Source organism: Chiloscyllium plagiosum, unplaced genomic scaffold, assembly GCF_037043375.1.
Source record: "Chiloscyllium plagiosum isolate Xiang-an unplaced genomic scaffold, Cpla_swu_hap1 HiC_scaffold_27, whole genome shotgun sequence".
NCBI lineage: Eukaryota > Metazoa > Chordata > Chondrichthyes > Orectolobiformes > Hemiscylliidae > Chiloscyllium > Chiloscyllium plagiosum.
The window spans coordinates 65,884,638-65,906,670 of NW_028270165.1; the positions used below are offsets into that span (position 1 = coordinate 65,884,638).

Here is a 22,033-nt window from a genome sequence, read left to right on the forward strand (position 1 = left end):
CAGAAAGGGCAATGCCTGAAGGTTTTTTTTTGGATGAATGAGGGCAATATCCCAGTAAACGCATCAGACTGCAATGTACTGTTTTCGATTTTTGATGTTCGATTTCATCCACGAAGTACAATAAAAATATACAAGCAATAAAGATTTAACATTGAATTATCGCGATATTGCACACGCATCCTAAGGAGTTAAAACAATCAGTTACAAGGGATGAGGGACGTTGTGTAGCAGGGATTCAATGAATCAGAGTGAGTTACCATCTGTTTACACATTGACAGATGGCCGGTGTTGTCTGACTGCCTGAAAGTAGAAATGAAATTATCCCGAGAACCAAAGCAAACTTTGCGAGCTGTTTAGAATTTTCAGCAATACCAAGGTAAAGAACTCGCAGGAAACTAAACATCAACCAAAGTTATCTTACGTTGGAAGAAATTTTAACTTAATTAAAATTGGACATACGTTTAAATTCCTTTTTCAGCTTGGGAGAGGAACAAAATACATAATTAATGAACATCTTTAACGGGGCAAGTTCAGTAAACTCCTGGTCATTTTCTTCAAAAAAGTACAATACGTGTTCATCACCATCCTGTCCCGTGGGTACAAGATATTGACAACGACAATGTTTGGGTAATAGGGAAAGGTAATGGAACAAATTCAGCAGTTTGCACCAAGAGGGTCCCATCGGCACTTGGACCGCATGGTCTCCTTCTTTTGTTCTGACAAGTGGTTTGTAGCCAGTTACATATTCAACCGTTTGTGTCGATCCATCATAAATCCTTATGTTCTGGAATTGGGGAAAAGGAGAATTCCTGCTGGGTATTGTCGATGACTGAATCTCGTGATGTTGCCGCCATGTAAATCGGGAAGAGGATAAAACCGAATTTTAAAGATGGCAAATGCAACACTTAAAAGAAAGAACATGCTTTTGGCACTTAGTTGCTGACTAAGCATTGTTAGTCAATGTTTGTTTCAGCATCGCTAATCGAATAAATTTCTAAACTCCTGAAATCTTTGGATTAGGGCACCTTGCTTTGGTCACTGGAGAGCACTGCTGCTGTCTATGGGGATCATCACAATGTTGAGTAAGTCGGCAGTGCAGTAACAAACAGAAAGGTCATTGGGTTGGCAGTGTGCCTTTCTGTGTGGAAACAATTCAGATACATTTAGAAGAAAGATGACAATATTTCATCCCTGCTGTAAATATATTTCCTGTGTTGTCGGTATTGCATGAAAAGAGGATGTCAAATTTCCAACTATCATACACACATAGTGTCATATCACGGAGACAGGCCCTTCTGAATAATATGTTCCGTGCCGACCAAACTGTCCGCCCACACTAACTCCATTTCCCGACACGCTGCCCATGTCTTTCTAAACCTCTGAAATCCAAACATTTGTCCAAATGCCTGTAAAATGTTCTTTACATATCTTCCACAACCATTTCCACTGGCAGCTCATTCCATGTGTGAATCACCCTTTTTAAAACAACTTTATTTCGCAAAGTAATGATGATTATTGCCCGCAAATGTTGCATCTGTTTTCTTTATTCTTCAGCACTGCATTGATTTTTAATACTTTAATTCCCTTCTCTCTATTTCAGACAGACTTGTCGATACCCAGGCCAACAGTGCAGGTATTTTCATGTTATTTTTCCAGGGATTGGAATCCCTATATTCTGATGTTTCTGCTCAAATACGAAGTGGTGGTGATAAACAGCATGTGTTAACGCTCACTCGTTAATCAGCTGTCTGTTCATAACAACAAGGGTGGTGGTTGCACTACTCCTTAAGTTCTCTCATTTCAGAAATCGTGGGGGAGGAGGGTATAAAAGAAACAATTCCAATGCACACTGCCATTCTCAGAGAGAATGACAATACATGGAGACACTATGAAGATTCATCTGCACACGCAGTGCTGCTGTCGGCAATGTATATAAACGATTTCACTCACTATTGCGCAGTGATATCATGCTCACATGACCATACATCCCACAATATTTCGGCCTGTGACAGACGGAAGTGCGTTTCAGTTTCAGATATTCTCAGGGCGGATCAGTTGTGGTTATTCGCCATTCAGCGCGCCCACATCCCATGAATGAGTAATACAAATCTTCTCATGGATACATGTGCCTGATCCTCTCTGTGAGTGAGCATTTTTTTTAAATGATCTTTGCCTTTCACCATCTACAATACATATCCTATGTTATATTGCGATAGTGTGTATTTTTACCGTGACCTCACTCCCATTGCATTGTGAGCGTAGAACACTGGCTGCAATATAGAGCTTTCACAATTGCGCACTGTTCACTTTGATTACCATTTCGATATTTTACAGAGACCGTGGGGCTGAGACTTGAGAATGGGGGCAGTCCTTGCGCTGGCCGAGTAGAGATTCACTACAAGGGGCAGTGGGGAACTGTGCTTGATTATTGGTGGGACCTGCTGGCTGCTGCTGTTGTGTGTCGGGAGCTGGACTGCGGGACCGCGGTCTCTGCCCCGGGCGGGGCTCACTTTGGACGAGGATCCGGACCCATTGTGACCTGGAATGTTCAGTGCAGCGGGACCGAGCGCGCTCTGAAGGAGTGTCAATTACAGGAATGGGGTGACTACGGCTTCTCAGATGACAATGATGCTGGTGTTGTCTGTTCAGGTAAAAAAATACTGCTGTACTTTCTGTGTAATTTTATCAAATTCCGGGGATATCAAAACAGAAAATGATGTGATAACTGTGCAAGACTTATTAACATAAAAATAACAGAATCACTGATTTATTCAGTATCATTATTTAAACTATTGAATACTTGACGGTAATGGGAGAGGTAAGTACCTGTTACCCTTTCCACTCCGGGGAAGAGGCAGGGCAGGTGTCCATTGTGATGTCACTTAAAGCCACATTGAGAGAGCTGCACCGCTGGAACTATCAGACTTACAAATCAATGTTTAATGAGATTCAACATTGTGTTGGATGGCACAATCACTTTGTATCGTTTATTTGCTGGCTGGAAGTCATGTTAACTCAAACAGCTGAGGGTCAGGATTCTGGGGAATGAACATGAACGTGGTCGACAGGGTTACGAAGCCACACAGATTGATGGAACAACTCATATCAGAATGTGCCAGATCTGCTATTAATCAAATGAATGTTCATCATTCAATAATCTGAGTTCGTATTGTTTGAACGTTTTTCCGATTCAATGTTTTTCTTTTCAGACCACATCATTCCGAGGTTGATCCAAGGAAGTTCCCAATGTTTCGGCAGACTAGAGGTCCTGTTTGGTGACACCTGGAAAACAATGTGTGGTCTTGACTGGGATTTGAAAAACGCCAATGTGGTCTGTGCGCAGCTTCATTGTGGAGTGGCCATGTCTCTTTCGAGCTCTGCTCATTCTGGAGGGAGTACTGTGCTCATGGGTTCAAAGATCTTTAAATGTACGGGCAATGAGACTCAGCTGGGAAAGTGCCCTTTGGTCTTCAGACACTCACCAGGATTGCAGTGGACACAACAATGTTACCCTGATATGTTCTGGTGAGTATGGATGTAATGGAAAAAAAAGATTAATGTTTGTTAAAGTGTTGGCGCTGGCATTGGCGGCATTGCTCTAAAAGTGTCAAATCTAAACTGATCCTCCTGGTTTCCCATACTGCCTTGCACGAATTGTACTATGGTAAAATAGACACACAAGTATTGGGAATTAAGATGCTTCGAAATCTTTATTATTGTATTGATGAGATTTCTGCGAGTTTGCAAACTGTCTGCACCCACCATATTTTATTGTTTTAATTGTCTAAAAGTCGATCATTGACGATAACATTAAGCACTGGTCAATGTAGATATATACAATGAATATCAAACAATTAGATATCTGACAAGCCAATAGATTTTCTTGAGGATTCCCTGCCCCGAAAAGATTTTTGGACAACTTTTTTTTATCTAAACTGTTTGAAATAAGTGTACATCAATCTTTGAAACAATTACACCAGGAAGAATTTCTGGCTCACAATGACTTACCGTCTGAAATCTATCAGCTTGGTCATACATTTAACCATCTTATTCTGGATTTGTTAGGGGAGCCAAAGGTGATCCAGCTGATTCCCTGATCTTTGACGTTTGTTTGAGTTTATCTTGCCTTCATGCCATTGTGGGTTTGATAATAGTTTCTATACTATCACTGTCTGATTTACTGTCATTCCAATGTGCATGACACTTTTTCCCACAAGCCTTAACATTTTTGCCCAATATTTTTCTGAGGACCAGCTAACGGGAGCAATTTTTTTAACCTGCCTTCCTCCAGTAGTCATATTCTCGTATGCCTGCATTTGTTACACATCCTTAAATTCAAGACCATCTACGACCTGTCCAATATATTCGTGTCAAAAATAGAAGCATGTTCATACATGTATTTGAATATTGCTCGCCTTCACCTCCCCAAGGACCATGCCACCCTTTGTGAATTATGTGTTGCACATGCTGGAACGCAATGCTTTTCTATCGGTTGAAAGACAACTGGATAACAATCACCATAACGTCTCCAATTCACTCCATCAGCAAACTTAAATTTAAATTGCATTCCCAGCTACTCAGCCACATATACTGTCAAATTCAAGTGTCACAGCTCATGAAGCACTAAGCTCTTCTGTTTAACTGCACTTCGTCAATAAGTGAATAATGAAAAGGTGATCATCTGAAAGTATATGTTGCACGTCATCTTCCAAGTTGCCAAAACATCCCCCCTCACATATTTTGCAATATGATTTATATACCACTTGTCTGTGCACTGTATGCCCTTCTAAAGTTGGTATCTGCCATAATTAATAGTTTCAACTTCTCGATATCTGGCACACTTAGCTAATTTTTAAATGTCACCCTGTTTCTTAATGCAAACTTGCTCCGCTTTACAAAAAACAGAAACCCACAGCCACATACTACGCCACATGACTCTTTATAATCTCTCCTTTCTGATATTCAATTTGAAAATTGAATTATTTACCTTTCTCGAATATACTTAAATGTTTGAAGTGTAAAACATGCACATGAAACAGAGGGGAGCACAAGATGAGGGAAACAAGATGAGTGGATTCTGAGGTAATATGACAGGAGATCGATTGGCCTGTACTGCAGCACCCTGATTGGGATCGGTTAGCTCAGTTGTCCGAATAGCTGGATTGTGATGCATGGCAATACCAAAAGCGTTATTCCATTACCCCCACAATCTGAAATTGCCATGGAGCTCCTAACCTTCTTAGCTCTCTACTCACCGGACGAATGGAGACCATCAGGTTAAATCGCCACCAGTCATCTTTCTCTAAGGGGAGAGCAGCTACCAAATCAACCCAGATCAGGTAGCATCGGAACAGTGACAAGTGTCGAGGCAGAAACCGCATGCGTTATTAATATTTTTCAAAGACATTGGCATGTAAATAGGAGGATGAATTGATTGATAGAGAAAAGACATGCTTTCTGTCAGAGGTGTTGCGACTGAGTAAAGTACTCACATTTCAAAAATCTATAATCCACCTTCTTTTGCCACAAGAGTTTGGGACATTCAATCTCCCTTTCAAATAGCGACTGTCAATTTTTATTTTTCTCAGAATGCTTTTTTTTGTAATTCCCTTCAAAAGAATTTGTGCAGAATGGGATCCTCATTTCCGTCAACAGGCAAGCATAGAGTTTCGATGTTTGATCAAGTTAGGATTTATGGATGAAGACCGGAGGAGCAGAGAGTGAAATGAAGCAGGGAACACGCCCTCCCAGCTAAGACCTTATTCAATGTTCATTTTTTGAAGGGGTACATGCATACTCATGCGCCTGAACGTCTAACTAAAAGGAGAAGAGCATTTCTGCAAAATACGTAATTGCCGGTTAGAATATCCAAAAATGTTCAAAGTTAAATGAGGTCCGGGAGTACGACATTATGTTGTAGAACTGATTGTTAACATGAAAAGAATTCCTTAATTCGGAACAATGCAGGAAATAGGGAAATTCATTTTCAGATGCAGCTCGTGTGATGCATTACAATGACTCACACCGTTATGCTTCAGTTCTTGCTTGTGGATTGAAAGGCTTCACTTCCAAATTGAACACGGGGAAATATGAGCAAAATTGCTGGAGAAACTCAGCAGCTCTGTCAGCAACTCTTGAGAGAAATCAGAGTAACCATTACGAGTCCAGTGATCCTTATTCAGAACTGTTCTCCATTATCACATTTTAGTGAAATATCATTGGATTGTCCATTGGATAGTGTGGAGAGAAGACAATAATGTGTTCAGTTCTGGTCGCGTATTATAAGAAAGATGTTAAAGCTTTAGAGAAGGTGCTGAGGACATTTACAAGCATGATGCCAGTACTGGAGAGTATGTCTTATGAAGAAAGGTTGAGGAGGCGAGGTCTTTTTTCCATTGAAGCCAAGAAGGATGAGAGGTGAATTGATAGAGGTGTACAAGATGATGAAAGGCATAGATAGAGTGGATAGCCAGAGACGTTTCTCCATGGCACAAATGTCTATTCCAGGGAGCATAAGTTTAAGGTGATTGGTGAAAGGCTTAGGGGAGATGGCAGAGTCGGCTCTTTACACAGAAGTGGTGGATGCGAGGAATGCACTGCCGGCAGTGCTAGTACAGTCAAATACATTAGGGACATTTAAGCGACTCTTGGATAGGCACATGGCAGTTAGTACATTGAAGAGCATGAAGGGTAGTCTGATCTTAAAATAGGATAAAAGTCTAGCCCAACATCGAGGGGTGAAAGACCTGTTACTGTACTGTTCAGTTGTATGTTGTATGTTCTATGTTGTTGTGCAATCGTGCACACATGAAGTTGACCGAGGACGATGGAAGTTATTGGGAAATCCTTTCCAATTTGATCAGCATATCATTGGGAAATTATGTCTTTCTGTACCCACATTTTGTTTCTAATGGGGATAGATGTTGGAAAGCACCATCATTAAACTAGCCGCAAATCGTTGCAGATACACCTTTCCAAGTCTAATATCTTGTCTTGAAATGTGCGAGCAAGGGGATAGTTTTATTTTTTAAATTTGGCCAGAGTGGGAATGCCAACAATGAATGCACTCAGTTTCCAGTAAGGCTACGTTGAGGGAAATCTTTTTGGATAGAAATATTCGAATATATTGGCAGCAGATCAGGAGTTTGCAACATCAGAACAATCATGTCAACAAATGTGAGGTTGGCAGAATTGAGGAAAATCATCACAAAAGTTGCCTGTGACAATATCTAATCAATTAGGAATGACGGATAGAGATTAGGCAGGAAGGATTTCAATTCACTGCTTCGGGGCTCCCATCAGCACACTTCCCAAAATCCATCATGACTTGTTGACAATTCACTTCATTTCACCTTTGCTCCATGTCAACAGTACGTTTTCCTCCATATCTCTCTCAAATGTTTGGAAAAGAAAGGCGATGGTAAAAATGAAACTGTCTGAAAAGCTATCGGATAAGCCATGATAAAATAGTTTTTTTTTTAAAATGGTACATTTACTTGTGATTGTTAATTCTTGAACGTTTCAATTCAGTTTAACAGTTGTTCTAAATACATTTCGTGTTGCAGATGAAAATTGGTGGCCAAGACTGGTGAATGGGGAAACCCGCTGTGATGGCCGAGTTGAAGTTTACTATAATGGAAGCTGGGGCAGAGTGCAGGACACCCTGTGGGATCTGAATGATTCTCACGTGGTTTGCAGACAGCTGGGATGCGGTCATGCCTTAGAAACGTATAAGTCTTCACAGTACGAGGAAAGTGATGGTCGTCCGTGGGTGCATGATATCCAGTGTCATGGACAGGAATCTCAGCTCCGGGATTGTAGGATCTCAGGCCCATTGAATTCGTCTGTCGCTGACAGCAGTGACGTCGTCATCCTCTGTTCAGGTAAGAAGACGCTAGACAGAAGACCTTGCTCAGAACTATCAAAACAGATATCTGTCTCCTGAGAATGTGTATCACACGTTGTTCAGTATTAGTCCAGGTGAAAGCAGGCGTGGGCCAGATGAATGGGTGTGAGCAACTGAAACTTTGCTTTTGGAAGATTCAAGTTGCAAAGATTTTATAATCCTAAAGAAAAACTGACACATGAGAGAGTTATCAGTAGGGGAAGAGGGTAGAATTAAGATGAGAACTGTGTGTTTGGAAGACCTTGATTTCGATCAACAGAGGTTTTAATTAGTCGAAAGGATTGTCTGATTCTTTGCAGTACTGGGAAGACGGAAAGAATAGAATGAATGAATTAGATAATTCACTGGAAGACGGATGTTTTTGTAAAACACTTGTTTTGAGATGTGAAATAGTGACACTGATATCATATGAGACGTAGTGCATCAATAATGGATGTGAATTTAGGGGCTGGTGCGGAAACACTGAAGACTAGATACTTGGAGATAAATGTTGAAATATCGAGGCAATGATGGCCACATGACTGATTTAGATGAATGTCATTCAGGAAGAAATGTTTGGGTTGAGATCAAATTTCTGAAGAATGCTGAATGATCAGCTGGACAGGAAAATATCGAAATGTTCAAATGGTTTCAGAATGAATGTTGGAGGGTTGATCATAAATTCCTAAATTAACCTTAAATTAGGTGTCTGCTAAATACTGAGGAGAGAAGAGTTCGATTACAGAAGGAAATAGATGGATAGTCGGACAGGCTAGCCAGTGGTAGATGGAATTCAATTTACATAAGTACAAGGACACACACTTGGGCATGACAAGCAAAGGAAGGTACTCTTTGATGAATTGTAGAACATTTGAAAGCAGCGAACATCAGCGTGTACTTGATGGGTATGTCCCATAGATCCTTATAGTAGAGGGACAGGTAGTTAAAGTGGTCAAGAAGGAATATGGAATATTTGCTTTTATTGTCCAATACATTAAAATAAGAGCAGGGGAGTCACACTGAAACTTTATTTAATTCCATTTTGGTCAAAGACAGATTAGTGAATATGACTTTGGAAGCCACAACATTGGAGCAGCACCACCGCACTGGCGATGAGTCTTTCCATTATCTTCCTTGGGCTGACATTTCCAAATAATGGAGAGTTTGGACAGTCTGTGTTTGTTTACCTTGGGCTGACATCCAAACTTTGACACACTACACGTGGTCCCCAGCTCAAAATCAACGATGTAAATTGCAAATAATTGCGGTCCCAACTCTGATCCCTGAGGCACACCACTCGTTCCTGATTGCCAACCAGAGTACCACTCATATATCCCCATACTTTGATTCTTGTTGGTTAACCAATCTACTATTCATGTTAATGCATTGTCCGTCATGGATTGCATCTTTGTCTTGTGCAGCAGCCTTTTGTGCGGCACCATCTTGAATGCCTTTTGGAAATCTAAATACAATGCACCTACTGGGTCCCTGTTCTTCATTGTGTCTGTAATGTCTCCATAGAACTCCAACAAATGGTTACCCTGACTACCCTTCATGGACCAATGCCAACGGGATAATTTTCATCTAGATGCCTTGCTATTTCTTCCTTGAAAATAAACTCAAGCATTTTCCCCTCCACAAAAGTTCAGCTAACCTGTCTAAGATTCCCCATCTTTTGTCTACCTCCCTTTTTAAATAGTGGCGTCACATTTACTGTTTTCCAATCTGCTGTAACTGCCCCACAGCCCATTCAGTTTTGTAAAATTACAATAAATGTATTTGCTATATCCACAATATCTCTTTTTGTACACTGGAATGCACTCCATTAGGGCCAGGAGAATTCTGTACCCTGAACTCCTTTAGCTTGCCCAACACTATCTATAATGTAGTACTGATTGTTTCCTAACTTGTTGCCTAACTTCGTCTCTTTCTCATTCACTGGCATGTTATTTGTGTCATCCACTGTGAAAACCGAGGCAAAATACCAATTCAATGCCTCAGTCATTTCCTCATATATCCCACGACTAAACACTCCCTCTCAACTTCAAAAGTACCAATTTTCAATTTAGCGACTCCTTTTTGTTATTAGTGTTTAAGGAAACATTTGCGATCTGTCTTTACATTGCTGGTTAATTTTTGTCTCATTAAATATGTTGCTTAATTTAAAGCCATTTTTGTGGCTTTCTGTCGGTCTTTGATGCTTTCACAGTTTTCTAGTTTCCCACTGACCTTTGTCACTTTGTGTGCCTCCTCTTCCAATTTGATAGTCTCCTGATTTCCTTAGACACATGACTGATTATTTCCTTTCCAGCAGTTCTTCCTTTTCACTGATGAGCATTTTGAAAGACTGCTCTGAAATTCCTCCACTGTCCATCAACAGCCCCACCACAGTGTGTTTGCTTCCAGTATACTTTAGCAAACTCCTTCATCATTCTATTGCATATTCCCTTGGTTAAGCATTACACGAATCAATATACTCTGCTGGACTAAATGAAGAAGGGAGTGCGTATTGAAAGTATAAAATTCTGTGTTTTTAATCTAACAGAGCATATCCAGTTAAGACTGTCAGATGGTGGAAGCCCTTGTGCAGGTCGAGTGGAGATTTACTACAATGGGACATGGGGATCAGTTTGTGACGACTCCTGGGATATGATAGACGCTGAGGTGGTTTGCAAACAACTGGGCTGTGGGCACGTAATGGATATGTCACTTCCTTCCTCGTATGAACCGGGCTCAGGCCCAGTTTGGTTGAAAGATGTGAAGTGTTCTGGAAATGAATCATTTCTCTGGGAATGTCCTTCAGCACAATTGGGTCACCAAGACGATTGTTCTCATAAAGAGGATGTGAGAATTATGTGCTCTGGTAAGGCCACGCCATATTGTTATTCACCTTTTTGTTTGGTGTGAGCCTTTATGGACTGTTGTGTGGGGAGTGAGGGAATATGTGCAGCAAAGATAGCAATTGAACTTAGTGCGACATGTGGCTCAGTGTTTCGCACTCGCACTCCTGCTTTAAAGCGCTAGGGATTCAGGCAACTTTGTGTGTGGGTTTGCATATTCTCCCCGTGTCTGCGTGGGTTTCCTCCGGGTGCTCCGGTTCCCTCCAACAATCCAAAGATGTGCAGGTCAGGTGAATTGGCCACACTAAATTGCTCATCGTGTTAGATGAGTTAGTCGGGGTAAATGTCGGGTCGGGGAAAAGGTCTGGGTATGTTACTCTTCAGAGGGTTGGTGTGGACTTGTTGGCCAAAGCGCCTGTTTCCATACACTAGGGAATCTAATCTGGAGTATATTCCTAGTTCAAGTGCATGCCAATCCCTGCATGAAAAGCATCATTAATGGTCCATTGTCAATATTCTGGGAAAAGTGAATATTCTCCAAAATATTCCAAACCGTGCATTGAAGAGAAACTGTTAGTCATGTTCTTCAGTTTTGTACCCAGCGATGAGCATTGTGGTTCCTGTCTGTGTATCCCTCGATCGCTCTGCGGCTCTAAATCGGATTGATTCTTAATTTTCCTTCAGTGTATGTCCTCTTTATACTTTCTTCCAGATTCCCCAATTTAGACTTAACCTTTTTTTAAAAACATCACGCACTGGGCACACATACTGGCCATTTATTCTGGTATACTTGCTTTGTCCGTGATTTTTTGAACTGTAACCATACTTCCTATTGGATTGCGAATCCGAGTGTTTGAAATTGCCTTGGGGTTACCAAATCCAAATTGCTCACCTCAATATTTAACAGCCATTATATCAGCCCCTTTCCCAGTGGATCACCACTTCCACTCGTTGGAATCTGAAAATCTACTTTGACCTCAGACTTTCTATTTGCTGTCAGTTTCGTCTGGCTCCAACCTCAGAAACTAAATCCTTTCAAGATTTTACCAGCACATTGTTTGGATGTCTTTTGAAATTCCGTGAATGTTGCATCTTCTGCCCTGCTTCTCCTTTAGATGTCCGTGCTTTCTGCCAAATGTTTAGTGAGGATTCTCATGTACCTTATTCATTGACAAGACCTGAGTTGAATGTCAGAGGAGAGACATGGGAATGAATGGAAGACATAAACAATCTATCAACCTGGCAATCTGTTATTGTACGAACAGATCACAAGGAGATGCGGCTGGTGAATGGAAAGAATCGCTGTGAGGGGAGAGTGGAAGTATTCTACAATAAGACGTGGGGAACGGTGTGCTCGGAAAGTCTGGATTTCCACGATGCTGCAGTTATTTGTAAACAGTTGCACTGTGGTGTCCTGGTGGATGTTAGTTATGACAATAAATTATTTGGAGCAGGAACGGGACCTATTTGGCTCGGTGAGATTGATTGTACATCACACGAGTCATCCCTTTGGCAATGTCAGAGAAATCCATGGGGTCAACACAACTGTAACGGCAGGAAAGATGCAGGTGTCCTTTGTTCAGGTAACACGACAAACCTTCTCAATATTCAAGTGTCATTTCAAACACTGATTACTAATAGAGCCAGCATCTTTCTCCTCTTTTCAGGGAGCGATGAAATAAAAGACCAGCCTCTCAGCTCACATTCCTGCCGTCGACAATCAGGTGCGTTATCATCATGAATGTGCTAACTCTTGGACCGATCTTTCTGCTTTATTCTGCATTCAATAATAATCACTTCTGTGCCGCAGATTGGCAAAACAGCGTGCGCCTGGATGGAGGGAGGAGCAACTGTTCTGGGAGAGTGGAGATCATGTGTGATACACGCTGGGGCTCGGTGTGTGGTGATTCCTGGGATATAACTGATGCCAATGTCGTTTGCAGAAAGTTGGGATGTGGCTTCGCTCTTTCGGCCCGAGGAGGGCGCACTGTCCCCCAGGGTAACGATGTGATCTGGCAGAATGACGTGAAGTGTAAGGGAGGTGAATCCTCTCTATCTGACTGTCTCTTCCCAGCACTAGCTCAAAGGCACTGCAATTACAAAGAAATTGCCAGTGTGATCTGTTCTGGTAAGCAAGATGCTGACTAGTGCCGACCAGTTATCATTATTGTGGCAAGTCAGTGCCGCCATTTGTCTTCCTAAAGTCAATTTAACCTTCATGAATATTTGTACACTCTCTCCCTCAGAATCCGATTTGTTGCAGACTTCCCCTTCAACACCACCTGGAGGTATTTATGATTGAAACTATTATTAATGTTTCTGTTATCGTTACATTTCTGATGAGTAACCTTGATGCCTTTGGCACTTGCACGACTTTGAAGCTAATGTCAGTGTTTTCTTATTAATGGATTCTTTGCAATCACACAAGGCAGCTCTTATCTAAGATAAATCTCTTTGTCATCTCCTCCTTAAGGGCTGGAAGTACCTATTGTCGTCTGCATAACCTTGGGAGTCCTGCTAACCTGTGAGGTATTCGTATTACTGGTGGTAATGCAGAGGAAATTACAAGTGAAAGGTAAGCATCGCAAGTGAGCTAATACTGAGCTATTTTTATTATTCCCAAATGGTTTTGGATCATTACATTGCCATTCCACGTTTCCATCACTTGTCCTTAATGGTGATGAATACGAGACCTTTTTTTTGTTCATTTGTTTCCTTCAGAGCATTATCTACTAACACGCAATCTTTACTTTGATGTAAAGGCAAAATATTTAAACACAGTAAGTAAAACTTAAAACCAAATCAAAATAGCATTGAATATTTATCAAGGCCCCAAAAACTTGCAAAGAGAAGCAGAATTAACCTTTTAAATGGACTTGTCCCACATAGTTAAGAATGGGAAACAAAAGTAAAAACTGAATCTGTCTTATCTTTCAGTTAATCTGTGCATTTCATTTCCAAAACAAGTTATTTATGGCATCAATGCGCCTTGAAGTTTCATTGAGACGTTTGCTCTCTCATCAGTTAATTTTCGTTTACAGCTCATCAGTTGCGGGTTGCTGATACTAGAACCCAAGATCCGGGAGAGGATTAAGTTCACATCTCAGTCAGCCTACAACTGGGCTGTCTTGTCTGACCAGATGACACCTGTACACTTTTTACACTCATTTCAATGCATTTGTTTGGTATAGTGGTACAGATGGCAATGCATTGACCGTCATTGCCATCTATACCACTAGATGGCAATGACGGTCAATGCGAATTATATAATGCATCAGCTCCTATATGTTTAAATTGCATTACGTGCAGCTTACACGTATTCGTACAAATAAGCACACTAATTTAATAGTTATCACTTCATTAAGGTACTCCCTACTTCATATGTTCTAACTTTTTTGTTCAACTAATATTAACAACTATACAGTTGTTCAGTTCCTATAACCATTTTGTAAAATATTGTTTGTCAAAGCATTGTCTTTGCAGAACTGTTGTTTGAAACATTGACATGTGACCCCCCCCCCACCCACCCACCCCTCCCCCCCCCCCCCCTCCCCCGCCCACCGTTTTCATCAATGTTTTGTTTGTCCAAAAATAATTAACGGAAAAGTTAATTGCCTCAACTAATTTTAACTTCGGCAGTTAGCATTTATTTCTCACATGCGTCATTGTGGGCGAGCATTTTCTTGTTTAAACAGTGCATGTGGAAGTGACGATTCCTCACTGAAACAAAATTGACTATACACATCACGACAAACAAAATTCCAGTTTCTATTTTTAATATACGATGTTTTCAACACTGATGAGACATGAGTATTCATCACGGCTTGTTCATTTGCTTTTCCAAATCGATCTGACCTCACTGACCAGTCAATATTGCACTTAGATTCTCTATTCCTGGGTTTCATGAACAACCAGTGATTCGCACTAATGTTGCTTCACAAATAACCATACATTGCTGCAGCAGTTTAGCGACAAATGTTGACCTGTCAATCCTTCCTTCAACAGAATTTTACACTGTTGGCAGGGGCTCAAGTCTTGGTTTGTACCAAGGAATTTATGAAGAAATTGAGAACATTCCCACCGGCAAGAGGGTGGATCAGAAACATGGAGCAGGTATGTATTTCCGAACTCATAATAAACCATACAAGGAGAAGCAGAACCTCCCTTCAATTTCCAGTTGTCAATGATCATTGAAATGAATGAACATGATTACTTATCAAATCACTGTTTTTGTGCTAAGACATCTATAAAAGTGAGTGGGGGATCTCTCTGTATTTATACAACATAGAACATAGAAAAGTACAGCACAGAACGGGCCTTTTGGCCCACGGTGTTATGCCGAGGAAAGTAAAAGGAATAATTCCTGCATGATAATTGTTGTTGACCTTAAGTCCTGAAAGTATAGTTCTGATATTTATAGGTAAGTATGTGCCGAATGGCACGTCCCAAATCCACTGTAGTTCCCCACAGACTCCATCGGGTATCTGAATCTGTGAATAGTTTATCATTCGCCGATTGAATTTACAATAATAAAATTGGAGTCATTAGTGTTGGTTTCACAACACTTCATATCAGAACCATTGAGCAATTCATAAACAAATAAATATGAAAAAATACAGAGTTGTAATCCATGGAGACAGATAAACATTGTCCCATGTTGAGTGTAGCGGTGCTTATACCTGGTGCCAATCACCTGCCATTCCTCTGTGGGGCTGGAATCCAATTAAATAAAGCACAGAATCAAAATTAAACGAGATGTTTTACATTTATGTGACTTAACTGATAATGTGAGAATAGCAGATAGACGAACACTATCAAATTCCACCAGAGGAGGGTGCATGGACAATACTGCCGACTAAACCTGTTGATGATAAACGAGTTAAATCACACAGATGGTGAAATTAAGGTCGCAACTAAATGTTTTGGTCTTGCTTTAATTATCATAACGATAAATCTGAGAAGGAATATCACTTGATCATATCTGAAATGATTGAATAAGTTTACGAACTGAGAATAATACTGAGAAAAAAAACCGAATGAAAGTATTTACACAAATGGCATATACCAGTCAACAAAACCGTGGTATTATATTTAATTTATTCAAGAAATGTGCATTATTTTACACTTTTAAGAACGGTTAAAGGCGAACCAGACAGAAAGAAGTTGCTTGGGAGACTTGAGAATTAAGTCATTAAACGGACTGTTTGTGAAATTGTTTCCACGATTTAAGGACGAAAGCTTGTTTCTCATTTCTGATTGCAGTTGTAATGAAATTGAGTAAATGTGTGTATTGAATGATTTTCTAGTACAGCTCGCAATTGAAAATATCCCAGTTATTGCTGCAGAGAAGATGAAAGGATTATGTTTTCTACTTCGATGCTCCAGTTAAGATCATAAACCATAGCACCATAGACTATTAGACAAAGAGGTACACGAGCAGAATTAGGCCATTCGGCCCCTCGAATCTGCTCCGCTTTTTGGTCATGGCAGGCATGTTCTCAACCACTTTCTCTTGCCTTCCCAGGAACATTTTAAACCCCTCACTTATCAAGAACCTCTGTATCGCTGTTTTAGTTGACAATCGTAGCTCTCTGAGACAAAACTTTCTACAGATTCACCACGTGTTGTATGAAGTAATTTCGCTTGATCAAACATCTAATGGGACGTGCATTCACGCTGACATTAAACCCGCTAATAACTCTCCATTTCTGTTTTTAGTAATTTCTGCTTCCGTTGATTCACTTAATCACATCGAATACTACACCAGCCATGGCTTGAGTGGCAATCATCCAGGATCAGAAAATCTTGAGGTGAATGCAAACAGTACTTCGGGTGTGTATGAGTTCATTTTCTGTCAGTTCACTTTTGTCCTTCACTCTCTCTCTCTGCCATCCAAACATAGTCATCGTCATAGAGATGTACAGCTTGGCAACAGACCCTTTGGTCCAACCCGTCCATGCCATCAAGATATCCCAAACCAATCTAGTCTCAACTGTCAGCACCCGACCCATATCCGTTCAAACCCTTCCTATTCATCTATCCATCCAAATGCCTCTTATATGTTGCAATTGTACCAGCCTCCATCACCTCCTCCAGCAGCTCATTCCATAATCATACCACCCCCTGCGTGAAAATGTTGCCCCTTAGGTCTCTTTTATATCTGTTCGCTCTCACCCTAAATCTATGCCCTCTCATTCTGGACTCCCCAAACCCAGGGAAAAGACTTTGCCATTTCTCCTACCCAAGCCTCTCATACATGAGCAATGTTAATTTCAAAGAATGTTGCTGGATTGGAGTCAGAGAGGCATGGTCCATTGAGCCCACGCCGGTAAAAATCAACTACCTAACTATTCCAACTCCATTTGCCCGCACGTTTTTCATTGTTTTGTGTGACCTTCAAGCACAAATGTACCACTGAATACTGCTTACATGTAGTGAGGATCTTTTTATTATAATGCTTTGGCTGTCAGAGACTCCCAGATACCAAACAGCTTCCAGGCGAACACAAGTTTCCTCAAAAAACTTTCATTCTTCCACCCTTTCCCTGAAATCCATACCCTTGATCTTTGACCTCGCCCTCCCAAGAGAAAAGTTCCATCCTGTCTACACTAATTGCGTCCTTCGTAATTCCTTGCAGCTTAATCACATCTATCCCTCAGTGCCCTCGGCTGGAAGGAAACAAATAGAGATGGGGCACAGGAATAAGCTATTCAGCCCCTGAAACCTGTTCTCACAGTCAGTGAGATCATGGCTGGCTGTTGTGTGGTCTCAATACAGATACCTGCCTTTGGCCCAAATACCTTCTGGACTTTATTGAACAAAAACATCTAATCTGTCTCATATTTAAAAATGACACTTTATCTGAAAATAACTGTTTTGAGAGGAAGACAATTCGAAATTCCTCTCAGCCTTTCTTCTTCCATGACGCCTTTTGAGTTGCTTCTTGATATGTCATAGATTATGTCCCTGAGAGCTGGAATGTCCAAAAATTGGAGGTAGTTCATCTTTAACTATTAGGTTTTGAAATGTTTCCTACCTTGGTGGTTCCACTTACCTTTCTAATTTAGAGATAAAGCAGACCTAATTTGCTGTTGATCTCTGCACATGCCTCCTACGTTGAACTCCTCTGAAAAAAAAAAACCTCACTTCGAATTCCACGTTGCAGCATTAATGCTGGATTCTAGGACGAATCTTCTCTTCTCGCTCTTGGTGTCGTGTGTTAAAATTTCTATCGGAGATAATCATTTGTTTTCCTCCAAGATCGAATTCATGGCAGTTACGATGACATTGAGACTGAATCTCAGGATGGCCAGTCACAATTGGACAATGATCCTGATGAACCCCCCGCACTGACAAATGCTGACAATGGTGTTTGTTCGCTCAGTAAGTTGAATTCCAGTCTCTCGCATCACAACCACCAATTTGTGTGTCCACACTGTCTTCATCCCTTTCCATTCTACGAGTGATATTGCATTTACTGAAAATTGCAGAACAAGATTCAAAACTATCAATGTCTTGTCCCCGGAAACTGTTACTGAGAAAGTGTGGTCTTCCTGGATAGGATCTTAATGTCAACACATTGAAAAATTACCTTTTTTAACAAATGAAATACTTTGATTTTGGTCAGACACTGCCTTTTGTCAGCTCTTTTCATAGCTCTACATTCAGCTACTGTGAGATTGACTGTCCATATCATTCCAGTGTACAATGAATTCAGGTACTGGCTGATTGGAAAATATAGAACTTGGGGGTTTAGGTGGTCCGTGTTTTTAATGTTGTAGTTCTTGTTGCTCACTGGGAAGACAGAGCCAATGGGTTTTATTTGTAAAGTCAAAGAGAGCTGGGTTTGATGTGATCATTCTGTGTAACCGTTCTCAAATCAATTGGCGAAGATGAATGAGCTTTTCCAGCTTGAATGTTATACCTGTCTCTAGTCCATGGGTGTCCTTGTACTAAAAACCAGACTACCTCATCAGTTGATAAGCCATTTTCGACATTTCCAATAGGCCATTGTATCAAACTTACTCCAATGTTCCTAACCTCCCCAGGGACCAACTTGAATCATTCTCTTTTTCATTCCCCAGCCTCACTGAGGTTGTTTTTCGTTGATTTAGCTGTTCAGAGTTCTGTCCTTCAACATGTCGGATTGAACACACTGTCAAATAAAATCCGAAGTGATTGTGAAAATCATTAAACAAACCTTGATCATCATTATCAACCTGACTAAAGGGTCAATGACTAGTTTCACATAATTTAAAAGAGAATATCAGGAGGTTTGAAGGAATTTGAGGAAACTGATCACCACCTCGAGGGTGGTGGGTTACTGGAATGCACTGTCTCTGTGTTAGGTGAGGCGAGATACCTCAAAACATTTAAAACTTGCCTGAGTGCTGGCAGTTTTCTAACATTAAAAGCCATGGGTCTACTGCAGGAACTTCAGACGAATATCAGAAGTAGCAGATTTTTGACAGTGCACACTCCATGGGCCGAAGGGCCTCTTCTCTGCTATATGATTGTATGCGTCTAGCATACATCCTTTGACAAGGTCACGCCATCCTCATGAACACGATCAGCATTGTCCAGTTTCCTGGACAGGTCTGAGGGGTGCCAATTCTTACTTGAATCATCTCAGCCCCAGGCAGCATATGCTATGGATGATCTTGCAGCGTTTACTCTGATGTCCTTTCAGGAAATTGATCCTTTGTCTGCGGAGAGCTCACGTATCAACCATGCCTTCAGTGTTACCATGGACTGAAAGTGTGATGCCAAATTTTGCAGCAGACGCATCTAACTGTTAAGACCCCCTGTACCTTTTAGCTCCAATATTTCTGATGCAGCGGAGAAAATGATCTGGCTGTGCACAAACTTGTGAAATTTATTGGGCATTATGTAACGTTGAAAATCTTCACAGAGTGCACGGCTTCATTGACTGTAGAGTTATAGTCATAAAACCAGACCCTCCGGTCCTGCACAGAACCACACCCTCCGGTCCAACTCGTCAATGAGGACCAGAAACCAACCTAATCTGAACCTGTTTGCCAACATTTGGCCCATATTTCTGTGAATCGAGAATGTGGTGTTCGAAAAGCTCAGCAGTTCAGGCAGCATGTGAGGAGCAGGAAAATCGACGTTTTGGGCAAAAGTGCTTCATCAGGAATGAGGCCTCATTCCTGGTGAAGGGCTCTTGTCCAAAACGTCAGTTCTACTGCTCCTCGCATGCTGCCTGACCTCGTCTGCTTTTCTAACACCACATTCTGGATTCTGATCTCCAGCACCTGCCGTCCTCACTTTCTCCATATCCCTCTAAACTCTTTCTATTCATATACTCAACCAGATGCCTTTTAAATGCTGGAATTGTAACAGACCCCACCACTTCCTCTGGCATTTTATTCCATCCACTCACAAGCCACTGCGTAAAAAAATTGCCCTTTATGTCCCTTTCATATCTTTCCTCTGGTTATTTGTAATGGGCACTTTCTAACTCTTGAGAAAATGTTATCTAGTCACAGCGATCATTGAAATTGTTTTACCAGAGGGAAAGGAACAAAGGATTTGTCTTAATGTTGCACTTTTCATCACCACCTGATGTGCACAATCACGCATGGCCAGTGATGTACGTTTAGAAATATCCTCCCTGCTGTAATTTAGGATAAGGTATACCCAGCAGATAACCCCTCACCGATCAGAAGGTGATGGTTACTGTAAAACACGTTCAGTGAGATTGTCAATCGTAGAATAAGTATTGTCCGAGGGATAATTGCTGCCCACTTCTCTGCTCCTGTTCGAGATAAATTTCAGGCTTTCCTTTACAAACAGCCGAGTGGGCAGATGCAGAGACCCATCAGCGACCCCTTTGCAATATGTCCTTTGGTCAGCCTGATGTTTTAGAGACAGACATTATCATTTTCGCCAAACCTTGGAGTGAAACGTTTCACTAGGGATTCACAGTTCTCAGGCTGTCAGGCGAGTCACAGGTGACATGTCTTCAAGTGGACTCAAACTACTTTCTTTACCGTTTCAGATAAATAATAAAGTCTATTTCAACATGGGGCGTCCTGAGGCACAGAATATTGCGAGAAGGCATCTACTATCATGAACCAAATGCCGAATGTTTTTCTCAGTATCTGCTGTAATTGATTGTAATTCGCCACCATGTGCTTTGTCTTGAACTGCCTTCATTAGTATTCTTTCCTTTTGATCATGTGTGTTGTTAAACGGGAAGCAGACAGAGTGTATCGAGATTTTGTTTTGGTTAATCACATGATTCATTTCACTTCATGGATCAATTGACTCTCTCTTAAGGGCGACGGCCCTATCATTTATGAATGAGGTTTTTCTCTTCGGAATTGCATGTGTAAGTGCTTTGCTTTTTCATACACTTGATGTACAACGTAATTTGCATTTCATCAATAAAAATGCGGTGATTAAATATATGGGTTGGGATTCTGTGTCACTTTGTTGATGTCAGTGCCACAGTCAGTGTGTGTGAGTTTTAGTGAGTGACATCTTGCGGGTGTAATCTGTGAGTGTGTAACCGTGTCATGGGTGCGAGTGTAATTTTGTGTGAGTATTTAGGAAGGCGGAATGCAGGACAGAACTACACACTCCACTATGAAATCTTAGTAACATTAACATACAGAGGGATCTGAGCATACAGGCACACAGCTTCTGAAAGTCGCAACACAATGGTAAGGTGATCAAGAAGGCGGTTGGTAGCTTACCTTCACCAGTCAGGGCACAGATAGTGATTGTTTCAAGTCAGGTTGCTTGCTGTCGAAATTTAGTTAGACCACATTTGGAATGTTGTTTTCATGTGTGGAGGCCACACAGCCAACGGGACGTGGAAGATTTGTAGAGGCTACAGAGAGTGTTTACCAGAATGTGGCCTGTTTCGGAGGGTATTAGTTACTAGGAGAGGTTTGACAGACTTATATTGTTGTCACTTGAACATTAGAGGCTGGCGGGGGTCTTAATAGAACTTTAGAAAATGGTGAGAGGCAGGGATAAAGTGTCCAGAGTCTTTTTCTACCCGGGTGGAAATGTCAATTGGGGTGAGGGTGTGGTAATAGGTTTTAGGTAAAAGAGGGGAAGGTGAAAGGAGATGTGAGAGGCAGCTTTTGTTTCACACAGAAGGTGGTAAGTGCCTGAAACGTGTTGCCAGAGAAGTGGTGGAGTGGGATACAATAGAAACTTTTAAGAGCAATCTTGACGGATACATGAACAGGCAGGGGCTATGGAGATACCGACAACATAGAAAGAAAAGGTATTCAGTTTAGACATGCATCATGTGTCAGGACAGTCTAGGTGG

General features: G+C 41.2%; 1 protein-coding gene across 2 annotated transcripts; it reads left to right on the forward strand.

Annotated features, from left to right (window-relative positions):
* Positions 1–3,388: 3,388 nt before the first annotated feature.
* On the forward strand, positions 3,389–21,152 carry LOC122548082 (scavenger receptor cysteine-rich type 1 protein M130-like). 2 transcript variants are annotated; one of them, XM_087974784.1, is made up of 12 exons: positions 3,389–3,525; positions 7,566–7,883; positions 10,431–10,748; positions 11,991–12,308; positions 12,393–12,449; positions 12,536–12,853; positions 12,972–13,013; positions 13,199–13,300; positions 14,731–14,838; positions 16,444–16,535; positions 17,986–18,108; positions 20,747–21,152. In XM_087974784.1, the coding sequence occupies exons 1-11, from the start codon at positions 3,438–3,440 to the stop codon at positions 18,076–18,078; spliced, it is 1,854 nt and encodes a 617-aa protein (XP_087830910.1). In that variant the 5' UTR covers positions 3,389–3,437; the 3' UTR covers positions 18,079–18,108; positions 20,747–21,152. The 2 variants fall into 2 exon arrangements, with proteins under 2 accessions (XP_087830910.1, XP_087830909.1); XM_087974783.1 differs by having other exon boundaries at positions 3,390–3,525; positions 16,444–16,557.
* The last annotated feature ends 881 nt before the right edge of the window (positions 21,153–22,033 follow it).